The sequence below is a fragment of the Microcebus murinus genome, chromosome 11, assembly GCF_040939455.1.
Source record: "Microcebus murinus isolate Inina chromosome 11, M.murinus_Inina_mat1.0, whole genome shotgun sequence".
NCBI lineage: Eukaryota > Metazoa > Chordata > Mammalia > Primates > Cheirogaleidae > Microcebus > Microcebus murinus.
In genome coordinates this window covers 4,494,897-4,512,144 of record NC_134114.1, presented here as the reverse complement: position 1 = coordinate 4,512,144, position 17,248 = coordinate 4,494,897, and the positions used below count along the sequence as shown (strand labels likewise).

Here is a 17,248-nt window from a genome sequence, read left to right as displayed (position 1 = left end):
TGCTTTCCTCTGCTTTTGTTGTTTCTGTTTGGCCAGCACACTTTGCTCTCGTGTTTCTTCTGGAACCAAGCGGACATCGGTTATTGCCTTCCCGGACGTCAGCAGAGTCTGTTTGGCCTTTTCCAGTTCACTGGCCCCAGTCTGCGGGTCAGGTGGGTCCCGGGGTGAGTGACACTCAATACTCTGAGAGCTGGGGGCTGCAAACGTTAGAAAGATAAGGTAAAGCATAGCAGAAAACTAAGCACAGAGCTGTGTCTTATCTCGGCGTCTTTGGAGAAAGAATAAAAATATTATTGACTGTGATCACACGGGCTGAGTTCCAAGCCCCTTGACCGCAGCTTCCCAAAGCAGCTGGAGGACAGTCTCTGCTCTCTGCACTAACCTGCTCCAGGCACGGAACGGGTGTCTTCCAGCCAGCTTGGAAGGCACACGGCTATGAGGACCCAATGAGGGGCGAAGAGGTCGTGCTTGGATCTGGGCCATGGGAACCCTCTAATGGTGTCAGGAGGAGTGTCAGGAAGGAGCAGAGAGCTGCAGCAAGACTGTGGCCTCCGCCCTGGCCCTCTAGGTGACGTTGGACGAGCCACCCAATCTCTCTGGGTTTGCTTCCTTCCCTGTGGATGGCATAAAGTTAGGCTACGTGGCCACCCAGGTTTGATGGCTCTGCCCTCACTCAGGAAGCAAGTTCTGGCCCTTTAGAAAGCAAATTCCATTGAACGTTTGCATGTCGTTAGAAGGGCTCAGATAAGACACTGAAATATAATTCCCGCGTACAGAGCGAGATCCACATGCCGTGCTGGGCTGTGAGGTTGGGCTGCGTCCCGCCTCCGCCTCCTGAAACCAGCCTGATGAACAGGGTCCCCGCAGGTGAGAAGTGGCAAGGAGCCACTAGGGCCAGCGAGGACACAGACCACGCCCTGCATGGGGTACCCTCAGCCTCGCCCATTCCTGTACCTGCCTTCCTCTTCCCTTTGCCCAGCCTTGGCTCAAGCCTGACTCACACCATGGAATCCTCCTGGTTATCAGTCGGGAAGTCTCTGCACTTGCACAATGCCTGCAATTTCTGCAGTGCAACTTGGCACTTGGGTTGCTCGTTGCTGGTTCCTGTGTGTGATTCTTGTCTTAGGAGTTTCCGTCCAGGGACAGAGCTGCACCTGAAGCTTCTGCATCCCCTGGATCTAAGAGGAGAGTGCTGAGTGAGTGGGAAGATGGAGAGATGGTCAGTACGCGGAGTTGATTGACTTAACGTAGAGAACTGAGGTCAGAAAGCAAGTATGTGCTTGCAAGGAATTGCATTTTAACCACCGTAATTGTTCAATCTGAGCTGCTATCCAAGAGTCTTCTAATTAAAGCCTGTTGTTGTAAAATGAATTTCCTGATACTATGATTTAAAGTTCCTAGACAGTCTTTCATCTCCAAAGTGCTTCTACTGCATCACTCTGGTCAGTTTTCAGCCAACCTGCTAAGAGTTTGCAGCTGAGGGAGCAGGCTCAGGCAGGCGCGGGGCCTGCTGGAGTCACACAGACACTGGCTTTGGCTTCCGATCTCAGGCCTTTTGCACGAGTCCATAGATTTTCCTCTCAAAAAAAAGAGTCAAATTTTGATAGGTGGGGTGAACATGGTAGCTGCAAAATTTAGGCCTATACCATGGTTTTTCTTAGTCATGGATTTTAGAGATTGTGAGTCTTCACATGAGTGTTGCATGTGGTTGCACCTGTGTACGCATGTGCACATGTATGTGCAAGTGCATGTGCATGTAACTGGGGGTAATAATCTCGCTGCTCCCACAGAACTTCCTAAGGCACAGGAATTCTCAGTCTTCCAGAAAGTCAGCTGATACAGCTGGTGAGCCGTGTGCAGGTCTTACCCACAGCCTTGGCCAGCAGCAGACGGGGACGCCCAGGAACAAGGGTGGTTGGTCCCGGCAGTCTATTGCACAGGGAAGAGCTTTGCACTGAGGGGAGACAAATGAGCTTTTCTGTCCCTTTGGCTCTGTGGCCCCTGGCTTGATATAAGGGAGTGTGGAGCTGGCGGCCCGGAACCTCAGCCCCCTCTATCCCATTGTCCCCTGCTGTCTGTCTGTCTGTCTGCTGGCTGTCTGTCGTCTGTCTGTCTGTCTGTTTGCTGTCTACTGTCTGTCTGTCTGTATGCTGTCTGTCTGCTGTCTGCTGTCTGTCTGTCTGCTGTCTGTCTACTGTCTGTCTGTCTGTCTGTCTGCTGTCTGTCTGTCTGCTGTCTGTCTGTCTACTGTCTGTCTGTCTGTATGCTGTCTGTCTGTCTGCTGTCTGCTATCTGCTGTCTGTCTGTCTGCTGTCTGTCTGCTGTCTGTCTGCTATCTGTCTGTCTGCTGTCTGTCTGCTGTCTGTCTGTCTGCTATCTGTCTGTCTGTCTGCTGTCTGTCTGCTGTCTGTCTCTCTGCTATCTGTCTGTCTGCTGTCTGTCTGTCTGTCTGTCTGCTGTCAGTCTGTCTGTCTGTCTGCTGTCTGTCTGTCTGATAGGTTTCTCGGCTTGTGTGGGCATGTGAGCTCAGGCGGCAGGTTCTTCTCTCACGGTCCGGTGTCCACTTAGGGGGACAGAATGGGGCTCGTGCTAAAGCGTGGGTGGTCAGTGGTCCCCAGAATGTATCAGTGGTCGGCGGGCACCGCCCTGCTTGCTCATGACAGCATGGGCCTCTGGAAGGGAGCTCTCACTTCTATGAGTCGAAGGAATAGTACAGTTGTAAGTTGTTTCCCACTGCTTTTAAAATTAGAAACTTTTACCAGTTTAAGTGAAAAATGGCATTTCTTTCGCTAAAGAACTGATTTCTTCTGCAAGTTTCTAACAGACCTAAGGGAAATGCCATGCAAAAGAAAGGGCATTCCAGGTGTAGAGAAAGGGGGGCTGGAGCTGCCCACCGTCGGCGCCGACCTGCCCACCCCGGGGTCACCGCCAATGTCCTGGCGACGCCTCCTGCCTTAGCGTGCCCAGAGACAGCTGTGGACATGCTTTTCAACCAGCTGCTAAACAACACTAACATGATCCAGCTTTGACTACACGTATGTTCTTTTTCCTAAAAACTTTGTTTTTAATTTTACATTTGAAGAGGAAAATATCTGGAAAGCAATACATTCAGGTGCTTTCCCCTAGCAAGAGGTTTCTGCCTGGGTCTTTGACACCCACAGTGTAATTCCATTACAACCAACAGCCCCAGGGGCCACACACTGTCAGCTAAACGTCAGGTGTCCCGGATGGAGATTCCACCTGGGAGGAGCAGAGGAAAGAGAGCATGCCCTCCCTGGCTTCCGTTACTCGGAGGAGGCTGAGCAGGTCATGCATTCTCAATACACTGTCATTTTGGCCTGGCAGAGCTGTGTGTGTGTATTTGGGGCAAATACAAAAGTGGTAAAAAACAAAAACAATGATACACTTGTTTAATGACCAGCCATGCTGGGAGGCGCCAACACCTGTCCTTTGAGTCTCTGGTCTCTGAAAACCTTGGACAAAGGAGCAGGTCCCCAAGGAGCCAAAACTGCCTGAAGAATTGTATACCATCACCCTGGAAGGCCTGTTTTCCTTCGTGGTGGTGAGATACAATTGGCAACGTTTGAGTTTGACCCAATCATTTCTTTAGCTTCTACTTTTCTCCCTGGCTGCTTCTGGGGACCATTTTAATTTCCTGGAGCTTGGCAAAGACTATGGGTTCCCTAAGTCTCGTTTCCTGGGTGCCTGGCTATAGAATACTGCTTCTGGAGTTCACGCGGGGGTGTCTGTAGTATCTGAAATGCTAAAACTTTTAAAAAAGAAGCCAATCATTTTAAAAAGAAGGACAGCCCATAATGATCGGATCCCTGAGGCAGCGTGTCAGGTATGCATGATTTTATTTAAAATGTGTCCAATAAGATTTTCCACTTGGAATGAACATTTTACCTCTTTCCGCGTATTATTATAAACAGCACTTCCTCATTTCATGGAGTTTCTTAGAAAGTTCTAAGTGACTTAACAGAAGAGCAAATGAAACGGTGGGGAGATTAGATAACGGGAAGTCTACATCACAGCGAGGGTGCTCACGCATCCCGACCTCAGGGACACACAAGTGGCTACTGGGCGAGGAAACAGACCCGGTCATGCAAATCATCGTACGGTCACTTGGTGTCCTTTGGCAGTTCTGGCATTCCCTGTCACTAGCACATATGATGAAATGAGTCAGATGACCGCAGTGAACGGGAAATTGTCTTTTGCGTTTGGTGGCTGAGAGAAGACAGGAACACAAATGCACTGTGGTAGGAGCATTCCCTAACACCGGAAAAGACTGTTCCCGGCGCTGAGCCCCAGGGGTGCACCTGGTGTCCGCACCACTGTCTGCCCCGGGTGGCCGCAGCTTCCTCTGCCTTTCGTCTAATGGCACTGGTTCATCCGTGGACAGCAGCACACCACAAAATCAGCATCGAGCGCGCGCGCGGTGACCAAGTGGGCAGCTGGAGGCTCGCGTCACAGAACCTGGCAATGTTAGATTTGTGTTTTCATGAGCCAAAGGTCATAGCACGAATGAGGCCTAAACGTCATCACAGCAGACCACGGGCCACAGAAAGACACGTCTTCAAGTCAGGCGGACCTGCCGGGAAGAGAAACAGAAACAGGGAGCACAGCGAGCAGGTGGCGGCGGGCGCGGGCCGGGGCGCACCGCCTTCCCGGGAAACACGCACGGCGCCATTTACACGGAGATGGGGCGAGCGGGGCACGGGCTCCCGGCCGGCTCGCAGGGGCAGCTGTCACGGAAAGAAGCTAAGGGCAACGTGACCAGGGCGGGCAGAGGGGCAGGCGGGCTGGGAAATGTCACCATCTCAACACGTGTTCTAAAGTGACTTAGAGGTGACCATTCGTTTATAATTGGAACACAATCCCGAACGGCGTTTGCTCCCTCTTTCTCTCTGTAAACACATCTGCTCATAAATAACTTAAATGTCCCCTCGGCATTCAGGGTGCAGTTCTGGCTGGAGTGACAAAGGATGGGGGATGCACGGCGTTGAGGAGGAGATGGCGGGGCGTTGGTGTGTGTGGACGGGCGGCTCAAGCGACAGGCGCGCGGCGAACATCAGCCATCCGACACCGGCGGGGTGACCCAGCCGTACTTTTCGTGAGTCTTCACCAAACTCTTAAAGGTGGCTTCCGCCTCCTTGCGGCTGAAGGACTTTTTTGACTTGCCGGCTTTTCTGCAGATCCGCCCCTGCGTGAGATGGAAAGAGAGACCAGGTTAGAGCTCCGGCAGCAAGCCTGCTTCCCGCAGTCCCTGTTAAAGCACACACACACGCGTGGGGGGGGGGTGACGTCCGAGTCAAGGAGACCTACCGGCCACCAGCGCGGTGGGGTGTCCCCCACCGGCACACGAGGCACACGCCAGCTCCGGCGCAAACCCCATGGAGAGCTGGAGCCGGCAAACCTTCGCGGGGCGGGCGCTGTCCTCACGAACCCGCACGCAGCCCGGGCTCCATCGGAACCCGCGCGTGCTAGGGTGCGGAAGCGAGCTCCGGCCCGTTCCCGCGCCACGCCGCAGGGTCAGCCTCCTCACAGGAGCAACGCTCGGACGGAGCACGCCCTCCCTAAGGCAAAACTGTTCTGGCTTCTCTCCCTCCCTCCCTCCAAAGAATGCCTTTCATTGCAATTTGTAATGCCTCCCTGGTAACGACGGGGATAGCTATGCGTATATATAGATGCGTATATTTATATATTCACACGCACACCATTCTGACTTCTAAAATACACGAGCAGATGAAAGAGGACCAGGAGACGGGGTGACAGTGGGCCCCGATCAGACTGGTTGCAGCTCTTCCTACTGCAGCCTCAGTTGCTCTCCACCAAGCCTCTCCACCACAGGCCGCCTGAAATGCCCCTTAGCCGCTGAGGCACATTCCCTTCCTCTTAACCTCCCTCAGGCTCTCCTGGAAGATGCACCTGTCTTCCGGGAGCCCCGGGCACGGGTTTTGCAGACCGGGCGGAAACATCCAGAAAGATCCGGGTGATTTGCATCGACCAGCACCAGCAGGTGTGCTGCTCCCAACCACGGCCAGCTGCACGTGAACTGTCACCAGCGGGACTCCCGGTGGGCCCCCTGCGTGCCCAGTCCGGGTGTGTGTGCTACAGCACACTGTGGGGGCACACTGGGCGTCCCGACAGCGGCCCCATGGCGCACTGCAGCCCCGCCCCCTGGCAGGCACGGAGGGCCACAGGCAGATGACTCCCCCCATCTGATGACCCACTGACAGCTCCAGGGGACAACGCCTGCGCTGACCGCCAAGGCCACTGGGCAGATGGAGCCCAAGCGCCAGGCGCTGGGGCTGGAAGAGCATTTCACACGTCTGCACTCAGAGCCTGCACGTCCTTTCCGATAACTCCGAACCCTGGACCCACACGGCTGTTATTCCTAGTTGAGGAGTCAGAAATACAGGGTGACTGGGCTTGGCCCCTCCGGACGCCACTCTAGCTTCACCTGTCCCTCTGCCAGCAAGGGCAGAAACACCTTTTCCAACACCCGCTTGGCTCACGCCAGCCTGAGAGAGGAGGTGACGGGAAGTGGCTGTTTACCGACTGCTAGAAACGTCCCCACGCCTCAGTAAGACGGGACTCCTATTTTCAATTTCGTAACTTCACACTGTGCTTATGTGGTGCAGTTATATTTGACAAGGAGGGACCACCGGGGGCTAATACGCTTATAATCATCATCGGCGTGGGCCGAGATCAAAGTCCAGAGTTATTTCATGAAACATGCAAATGTGTCTTTGCAGGGGAGTTGGCATCGATTTGTACACCAAGTGAGAGCAAACATTGCGGGCTATGGGTTTTTTTTTTTTTTTTTGATAAAATGAATATTTTAACCATTTCTATCCTTCTTCTCTATAATACTGAAGATTTATGGTACAATCTGAAAATTCTAAACTAAAAGTAGCTGGACAAATCCAGGCTCACAATCCTCTTGGAAGATTCCGTGGCTTTTGGCACGAACAGACACTTTGCCTGTCCTTTGTGAAAGTCCCAATTGTCACAAGAAACAACAAACAAAACCCCACGGGGACAGACCCTGCTTTGTTGCCATTCCTTCCCTGCAAGGATGATGAACACGAAGGCCCAGTGCTCAGTCCATTCAGCAGCCAGAGACAGAGCCCCTTATGAGCCAGCCCGAGGTTCGATGCTTTTACTACACTCGATTGTCGATGAAAGACTCTCGTCTCATCTCCTGTGTCTTAAGCCCACATTTACGGTTAACAGATACTTTTTCGTACATTGCCCGTCCTCTTCTGATTGGCGGTGTAAACATGGATTGCACAGTGACATGCTGCACTTGCAAAGTCCACCCGCGTTTCCCGGTCCTGCGAGGGGCACGGAGCTGTTCCTGCTCACCTGCCCTTGCGGGGCTCCCTGCGCCAGGAATCAGGGTGGCCCCGCCTTCCCTTGCTGCTCCACAGCTGCTGCTGACGTCTGGGCACCCCCATTCTTCTTCCCGAGACACAGTCTCTCGGAAACTTTCGGAGATAAAGTGCGGACAATACCCACGTCATAGCATCGTTACGAGCACTCCAGTAGGATATTGCATTTGGAAACACTGAGAATTCTGACCTTCCTACAATTAAGAACTGTTTTTCTCATTCTCCTAACATTTTTCTTTCTCCTTTGTCTGCTTCCTCTTAAATTATCAAAGAGTCTGATCTGAGATATTTCCTTTGCATAACTCCTGTTTTTTCTAGAATGTCTCTATTTGCGCTTAATGCTAAAAGACCCGGATGGGACAGTTTACTCACCCACCACAACAGCTCTGCTTGTCATTCAGAGTTTATGATGACACCTTTGATAAGTGACATTCCCTCTCTGTCCTGAGCCACAAACTGTAAACGTATAGTTATGAGCAACCGTAGGGTTTTGCCACCACAACCTTGAAGATCTCATTATACTACTGAGGAAGAAGAGTGTTACTGAGAATACGATTCTCTAGAGCAGCATTTGTCACACAAAACCAATAGGTGATACTTTGGTCTTTTGAGGGGCCAACTGCGATGATTCAACATTTCCACGTAGAATCATTGCAGTTGGCCCCTTGAAAGACCAAAGTATTACTTAATAAGCTGATAAGTGGACCCGACTCACGTCCTTGGTTCAGCCCCTGAGCTCTCGTGCGCACTGGATTTCCGCCTGGCTCTGGCATGCCCGCGTCTCTCCACTGTCTCACACTTCTCACTCATCCCCTCACTCATTGATCCGGAGCGCTGGATGCTGGGCTTAACAAGGCAAGTGCTGTTGGGTCCCCGCCATTAGGGACTTAGAGTCCTTTATGGGGAGTAACCAGGTGTATCGCAGCTGCTGAGACGGACGGTGGATCTCTGGGTTTCTCAGCCTTGGTCCTGCTGACATCCCAGGCCAGGTAATTCTTTGCTGTGGGGCTGTGCAGTGCAAGGGAGGATGGTAACCGCATTCCCGGCCTCTACCCACTAGCAGCCCCTGAGTAATGACAATGGGATTGTTTCCAGACATTGTCCAAAGTCCCGACAGGAGTAAAGTCACTCCCAGTTGAAAGCCGCTGCTGTATGGAACACAGTGTATGGAATGCAGTGTGTGGAACGCAGTGCACAGAACGCAGTGCAGGGAATGCAATGTGTGGAATGCAGTGTATGGAATGCAGTGTATGGAATGCAGTGCACAGAACGCAGTGCACAGAATGCAGTGCATGGAACGCAGTGCATGCAATGCAGTGCATGGAACGCAGTGCGTGGAATGCAGTGTGTGGAATGCAGTGTACGGAATGCAGTGTATGGAACGCAGTGCACGGAATGCAGTGCATGGAATGCAGTGTATGGAATGCAGTGTGTGGAACGCAGTGTACGGAACACAGTGCGTGGAACGCAGTGCATGGAATGCAGTATGTGGAATGCAGCTAGCCCAGGACGAAGAGGAGTCAGTGCCTTCTCTGTGCATTCAGCAAACGCCGGCCGCAGGCCCCCCGCCCCCCGCCCCCACCCCCGGGCCAGGGACTGTGCTGGTTACTGGGACTACAGGGCTTTCTAAGAGAAGGGATTCCGGTCCTTGTGGAACTTGTGCCCTGGAGGGTGCGATGGCTCATGCGTTGGGGAAGAGAGAAAGAAAGGAGAGAGGAGGGAGGAGAGCGGAGTTTGTGGTGGTCTGCGTGTTGAGAAAGATTTCATGGTTGACGACACTGGAGCCGAGCCTTGAAATATCGGTGGGTGGGCGTTTCCCAGGCTGCGGTGGGAGCCGATAAGGGGTGAAGAGTGAAGGCTCGAAACAGCTTGCTGTGCTCAGGGAGCGATGGGCAGATGTTTGGGGGCTCAGGCATGGAGTTTGAGGGTGTGTGTGTGTATGTGTTGTGGGCAGAGTTGCAGAATTCAGCAGACCTGGACTCGAACCCCTGCTCCAATACTTTCTGACTGTGTGACCTTGGGCAAGTTACTTAACCTTTCTGAATCTCAATTTCCTCATATGTAAAATAAGCATAATAATAGTATTATATGACACTGGGTTTTTACAAGAATTTAATATGTTAAGATGCTTGGCCCAGTATCAGGCACAGGGTAAACACAATAGATGGGCCTTTTTATTTTTTAAATTATCACAGAGGGTCTTATCCTTTGGTAAAGACAGTTTCATTCTTCCCTCTTGAAAAAACACGCAAAATGTCTGTCTTTTTATGTAGACATTATGACTTAGTTTATTCCTTCACAAAAATGTCTTTAGGCAAACTCGATATATCGCATTTACATGGGTAATTTCTTAGCCTTTTAAATTATGTCTATTTAAACGGGTTGAAATTAATACATTAATTCCATATTTCTCACTTGATTAGATTTTCTTATTTTTTTCTTTGCAAATATACTTTCTTGGTATTGTTGTGTGTCCTTTGCCTATGAATTACAGACTTTTGCTTTCTAAAAATAGGTTAAATTTCCAGACTGCTCATGTAAAGTTTTGAGGTTCCTGAAGTCATTTCCTGTGCTCAAATTATAGAGCTGCTCCTTAATTTTAGAGTCTTTGAGAGTGTAATTGTTAGTCTGAAAGCACTCATGAACCCTGACTTCCCTGACGCGGGTCCCAAACACGGATAGTGCTCATTTTAGCTTTTCCCCCATAACACCTCTACCTGGAGGAGGAACTTCAAGCTCACAAGGCTCTTGGCTTGACAAAAGCAAATGCTCAGGTTTGGGGCCCAGCGGGTAACTGTCATGGTCCGGAAAAGATGGGGGGCCAGTCTGGCAGAGGTCACATGGCAGGCCCTGGGGAGGGAGGGGTGAGCATGGGAGGCCCGGGTCACCTCGGGTTTCTGACCTGGGGGATAAGATACGAAGCTACGTGTGGGGTGGCTGGGTTTGGGGTGTGCACCGAAATCCAGGTAGATAAGGGCAGGAGGCTGCCGGAGGTAGAGATTGGGGCCCATGCCCGGGAGCCCAGGTGATAAACGTGGAGGGTCCCACCAGGAGAGATGTGAAGCTGTGGGGCATCGAGTCTCTGCTCTGTCCACTAGCCTCAAACCCGTGAGCAAGTCACCCTCCCTGTGCCTCAGTCGCTGCATCTGTGCCACATGCAGTCCAACACCCCCTGTTCAGGGTGAACCTTGAGTAATAATGAGCCCAGGCCCTGAGCAGCCAAGGTGAGGTGCAAGAAGGTGCTGGGAGCCACCATGGCAGGGGACGAGGACCCAGGCCTGCGGGGAGACACTGTCTTGGGAGCAGGCTGTGGAGTCCCCCAGTGGGAATGGGGAGTGTCGGGGGCCAGGCGAGAGGAGAAGCAGGAAACCTAGAGGTACCAGGTCACGTGCACAGGTGAGACAGCCCGAAAAGCACCTGCAGGGCCGGCCCTTAGGAGAGAGTGGTCACCTGAGATGTGTGACACTTACTTGGTTTATAATAATATCAAGGTTTTAAAAACTCTTTTTTAACCATTTTTTTTTAGCAATCTCTGCACATTAAAAAAAATCTGGTTCTTTAAAAAAGTATACCTTAGCTTAGCCAAGAAAAGGTCTGAGGAGACCAACCTGTAATCCCCGAAGATTTATTAAGCATGTGCTACCAGACAGACTTTGCGTGGGGTATTGGTCATACTTGTCCGCTGATGGTGTCTCAAATTTTTTTTTTATTTATTTATGTATTTTTTGAGACAGAGTCTCGCTCTGTTGCCCAGGCTAGAGTGCCGTGGCGTCAGCCTAGCTCACAGCAACCTCAAACTCCTGGGCTCAAGCAATCCTCCTGCCTCAGCCTCCTGAGTAGCTGGGACTACAGGCACGTGCCACCATGCCCGGCTAATTTTTTCTATATATTTTTAGTTGTCCAATTAATTTCTTTCTATTTTTAGTAGAGACGGGGTCTCACTCTTGCTCAGGCTAGTCTTGAACTCCTGAGTTAGAAGGATCCTCCTGCCAGGACTCCCAGAGTGCTAGGATTACAGGCGTGAGCCACCATGCCCGGCCCTCAAATTTTGTTTGTGGCACCTCTCAAGATGACAAAGCCAGCGCGTTTTGTGTGAACGTTGATAGCATTTACCAGGAGTTAAAGTACCCCCACTTTGCTTACCTAGAAAAACATCCCCAAGTCTCTGGCAGCACCCAAGACAGGGAACATGGACACTTACAAAACACAAGCATCTTTTCCCTCCACATTTTATAAAGAAAGTTCTAGCAACTACTGAATCTGTTTTGAAACAGATGGCATTTTCTCAGAGGAAGCAAGCACAGAAAAAGGAAATTTTTGCTATAAGTGTAAATGATATCAGAGAATCCTTAAAAAAAAATTTTTTTTTTTTGGAGATACCAGTTATACTTTTGCTTAAGCAGCCAGAGCCCAGGGATTCCACTAAAGCACACCTTGCGGCAGGTGAGTGGCAGTGAGACACACTCAGAAAAGGCATCCAGGTGGCTGCCGAGGACTGTCCACGAGCCAGGCCGTGTTCTGAGGACAGATGGACACTCTCACCACACACGCCAGGAAACCCCACCCGCCGGGCTCCCATCGCCAGCCCTGCTTTACAGATGAGGAAACCGAGGCAGAGAGCTCAGGACGGTCTGAACCCCATGGCCGGGCCCACTCTCAGACAGGTAGGGAAGGCCACAGATTTAAGGGAAGGCAAAGAAGACACTGACCTTTCGCTCCACGCCACAGTGCCCGCCTGGCTTGCCCCTGGCACAGGCTGTCCTCAGCCACTACGTGCCACTCCCTTGCGTGGATGTGGCTCCAGCTGCCACTGGTGGGTTAGCACGCGCGGACTTTGTATAAACCCCCGGGCCTGAGGCCGCAAATCCGCCTTCCCCGCGGAGGCTGTGGCCTTCCCACCACCCTGCGTGGACGCATTCGGTGAGCGGGCAGGTGCGTCTCCCCAGCCGGGCTCAGTTCTCTCGGGTTCGGTGCCGAGATAACCGGCAATCTGTGTTTTTCCTTTTTGCTAGACACAGAACGCAGAAGGAAGCTGCTGTTCAGGGGCCACACCAAGGACGCCCTGTTCCATTTTCAAGGCTAAAACACTTATTTAGCACAAAACAGCCGCTCCTTCTGTGTCTTCTCCTAAAGACAGTTCCAGCTGTCTCCGCGTGGGATTCTGGAACAGTCCCGAGCACACCCCTGCCCCGGCCATCGTGGGCTGACTCGCCGACGGTCAGACATTGGGACCTGTGCGTTTGCTGCAAGCTTCCCCTCCTCGCCTTGGCTCCAGTCGGGTCACCGTGGTCAGCCCGGGCCACTCCCGCCTTCTCACTGGTCCCCCTAGTTGGAGACAGCTCTGTCTGCTCCTGCACTCAGCGAGTGGTGCCCAGGAAGCCACGGCATGGTCCCGCCCAACCTGACTCCTCGGATCAGAGTCCGGCCAAACCTCTTCCCCGCGCATTGGACTTTCTCGGGACCCCACATTGCTCTTTCTTTTAGGGACACGTTTTGGAAAGGAAGAGAGTCAAGGTTCTTCCCACGGTGCCCCAGCGCTGCCTCGGCCCACCCAGTCCTGGTGGCTCAATTCTCACTGCCACCCTCCTGTTCCCGGGGTGTGACTCTGCTCATGCTGGCCCGTGGCCACCACCCCTGCCCACCCCGTGACACCCGAGGTTGTCTCCGCCCGGCCACCCAGCCCTGCTTTACGGATGGGGCGCTGGGGTCTGGCGCTGTCCTGATTGTGCACACCAGAATGATGGAAGGATGTCCCCCAGGTGGGCAGCTTGTGGGTGAGGCCAGGCCTCCCTTGCTCCCAGGAAGGACAAAGGCCCCAGCAGAAGGGACGCAGCAGCAGAACAGGCGTTGCCAGGGAGACGAGACGTGCCGATGGTCACCCACGCTCCGCGTTGCCTGCCTTTGCCCGGTTCCCGACAGAAAGCGTCTGTGCCGAGGAGGAGCCTCTCCCAGGAGGGCCGAAGCTCACCTGCCCGCGACCCTAGGCCCGCCCTCTGCTGCTGATTGGGTCGTCAGGTAATTGGGACACTTTTATGTCACGACTCCCAGGGCGGAAACGGTTCTCCTGGACAGATGATAGTTATGGAAACTCCGCTGAAGGGAAACCCCCAAGAAATGAAGGAGGCCAAGAATGTCACTAGAAAAACGTGAGCGGAATGAGAGCCGGGGAATGGATCTGTCAAAACAGAGGCAGCCACGGTCTGCTCTCTGGCCCTGCTAGCCAGAGCCTCACGGATTTGACAAAAAAAAAAAAAATAAATAAAAAAATAAAAAAATAAAAATCCCGAGCTTGGTTCTGGAAAAATCCCATCAAGAAGGAATGCCAGGCAACCCAGGCAGCAGCTGCCCGGTGCCTTCCTCCTCGAGATCGAGTCTGGTTTGAGGGAGCGTGTCCACCTCCACGCTTTACGGTGACATTTTACGGCTTCGCTCTCTTTCCCAAGGGACGTCACTGCACGGCACAGTCAGCACAAGAGCTTCGCAATGCAAAGGAGATTCTACAGTGTTAAATAAATAAAGCTAACGAGATTTTGGAGTCATTGGAAATCTTCAGATACATTTTCTGGAAAAATTCAAGAGTGAAAATGTTACGATTTGGGCACAAACCTACATCACAAATATATATTACTTTTTAGAACAGTCTGTTTTTGCTGTAAAAATACAGCAATAACAAGACTCTACATGGATTTATTTATTTCACCTACGTTATTACTTTACTGATGTTTTTATTTTTTAAAGACACAGCCTGGCTCTGCCGCCCAGGCTGGAGTGCAGTGGCGCCATCGCAGCTCACTGCAGCCTCCAGCTCCTGGGCTCAAAGCGGTCCTCCTTCCTCAGCCTCCCAATTTACTGACTTTTTAAGAAAAGAACAGTGCTCATAAAGATATGAGAGTTGATTTCTGCCCACTTGAGATTCCCACATAGTTGCCAATCAGCCTTAGACCTTGCCCTGGCAGGATGGTTTCTGGGGACAGATCAAGGTCTGTCTTTAGTTTGATTTATTTCCTGAAGAAACCAAACGCTGAGTAAAGACGGAACTCAGACGTCACTGGGGATCCACGTGAAGCCTCCTAGAATAGCCGTGAATACGCAACTGGTATCCAAAGAAACACGGGGATTTGGTCAGCGGCCCACTTGGTCTTGGGTGTACTCTTGGAATTGTGCCACTTGGGGGTACTCTTGGAATTCAGACTGTCAGCCTCCACCTCCCACCTCAAAGCCGATCCATACACCCACTTCCTGCTGGCCACCGCCCAGGCCAGCAGCTGCTGCCTCCACCACGTGGACATTGCTGGGATCCAGCCCGTCAACTTCCTGCCCAAACAGTTTCTCTCTTGACCTCCCTATTTTGAACAAAGCCCAACTTCTAGTCAACCGTTTCTTTTGAGTCTGGAATGTCACCAAGCCACCTGGGTTTAGAGGGGGGTGGTGGTGGCAGAGACCCTGTCATGCTGTCCTGGGTCGGGGGATGGGATGGTCTTCACCAGGCCCATTGCACCTGTGCACACCTGTGCACATCTGAGCACACCTGTGCACACCTGCGTCCACCGCCCTAGGCTGGCCTCTGGCGAGAGGGGCTCAACTGAAACCTGAGCTGCTCTATGATGACTGTGAAGCCCGGTGGGGCCCAGGGTGCACGCAGAGGTGGGGGTGCATAGCCCACGAAGGGGTGATGCTGACTCAGTCTGGGACAGGGCGGTGACCACTGCCTCAGAGGGCTTGGGGGCCTGGCACAGGCATGGGGATATGAGGAGGGTCCATGGCTGCTCCCCGCACCTCCAAGGCTGCCTAGCACCCTAGGGTGCAGGTGCCCTTGAGTGACCATGGGCCTTCAGCACCGAAGTGAGCCGGTGGTCTGGGCGCGTGCAAGCCACCCTGGTGAGGATGGGGTGCGGGCGGGAATTTCTGAGTCCCTGGAGTTGGCGTGGCTGGTTTCCAAAGGCAAGGGATGTTTCCACCTCTCTCTACGCCAAGAGGGGGCCATGCCTGCCCTTGTGAAGGGCAAATCATTATTGGTGGCAACGAGTGTCCAGTGAAGACAGCAGCAGTTTGCTTTTGTAAATTTCAACCGTGTTTTCCTGCTAAGGAGACCAGCTGATTAGCAGTGGGCATTGCTGACACGACGGACTGAGGGTCACCCCATACAGTGAAAGGAACCAAAGGGCATTGCACAGGCGTGTCGTGCAGTCCGGGAGCAGTTCTGATTTCAGCAGCACACTCACAAATGTACTGGCAATTTAGGAGCAGGATTTGCACCCCTGAGGGTGCTCATGTGGCTTCCGAGCCTGGCCATCTAGTTTCTTCTCACTGAGGCAACATGAACTCGGCAGTCCTGTGACCCGGAAGGCAAACCCTAAGCATACTCTTGTTTTTTTTTCGTTTTTTGTTTTTTTTGAGATAGGGTCTTGCTCTGTTCCCCAGGCTACAGTGCTGTGGCATTAGCCCAGCTCACAGCAACCTCAAACTCCTGGGCTCAAGAGATCCTCCTGCCTCAGCCTCCTGAGTAGCTGGGACTACCCCCAGCTAATTGTTTCTATTTTTAATAGAGACAGGGTCCCTTGCTCAGGCTGGTCTCAACTCCTGGCCTCAAGCCATCCTCCTATGAGTGCTAGGATTACAGGTGTGAGCCACTGTGCCCAGCTGGCAAACACACTCTTAAATTAGGATGTTTTCCCCCTGTGGGGAAATTAGTTTTTTATGTGCTGGAGAACTTTTAGCAGCCAAGCATCTTACAATAAACTTGAACCACTGCTTGCACATTTGCCCTGAGAAGACCATTTTGATGGCTTGTGCAGGGCTGCCTGCAAATGAGGTGCTAATGAGGTGCAGGGCTGACGCCTCCCACCCCATCCCCCACCGCCTCCCACCCCATCCCCCACCGGGAAGAGCAGCCCAAGAGCCACCAACTCCCCCAGACTTCCAGATACTCATCCAATGGCTAAGTAAACAGTCCCCCCTGAATCCAAGGACCTCAAAGTGTGATGAACTTACAGGTAATCCTAAAGCACTTTCCTTTAAAAAAACAAGTGCATTTCATAAAGCACGCCTTCTGGCAGGTCTTGTGAAATCAAACACCCGCCAGCAGAGGCCAGCTCTGGACAGCCCGTGCGCTTCTGCGCTGGGACCACCTACTGCCCTCGTGGTTTTACCAGCTCCCTCCACACTGGCAGGACTTGTCCTCTCCGGCCATGGTCTCGCCCAGCACCAGGCCCGGCTTTGGCTTCCTGGACGGAGTCTAGTGCTGGCGCTTACCCCGCCATCAGCCCCTGCGGGCACTCGCACGGTTTCCTGTTAGACTGAGGGCTCCCGGGGCAGGAGAACCCGCAGTGCGCTGTGAGCAACCGGAGAACAGGAAAGGACTGAAACCATTCAGGGCTGCACAGTGTCATTCCACCTTCCCGCATTGGCTGGTGTGACGCAGGTGGTGGTTCCAGGACAAACGAAACCCAGCGCACACCTTCCCCGTGTTAGCAAGGAGACGCAGGACAAAGCACAGGGCAAGATAAAACAGCTTACTCAGTGTTGACACAACACACTGGGGGCCTTTGTGGAAAATGTGGTGTTCCATGAACATAGAAGACTCTTAAGATTGTAATCAAGAAAGGAAGTTGATTCTGAATTCACATTTCTAGCCTCTGGTTGAAAAGCTCAGGAAATGGCTGGACTGATTCTGATTGACCTAATAAAATTAACGAGAGATTTTCTATAAGCAACTGGGATGGCTATTATTACTTTTAGGTCATTACTTTGGGAGATGCTCTCATTTTAATTTTTGTATTTGTATAAGGGTGTTGCGACACACTCTTTGCTCATTGGTTAAGTAAGACTTCCTTAAGCAATACGGAGCCTAT

At 52.3% G+C, this 17,248-nt stretch overlaps 1 protein-coding gene across 1 annotated transcript in view; it reads right to left on the bottom strand.

Annotated features, from left to right (window-relative positions):
• Positions 1–3,840: 3,840 nt before the first annotated feature.
• UBE2QL1 (ubiquitin conjugating enzyme E2 QL1) overlaps positions 3,841–17,248 on the bottom strand; it is a 37,126-nt gene continuing 23,718 nt past the window's right edge. The window contains exon 2 of the mRNA XM_076007924.1: positions 3,841–5,203. Coding sequence (XP_075864039.1) covers positions 5,072–5,203 — 132 coding nt within the window. The 3' untranslated portion in view covers positions 3,841–5,071. The remainder of the gene's footprint in view (positions 5,204–17,248) is intronic.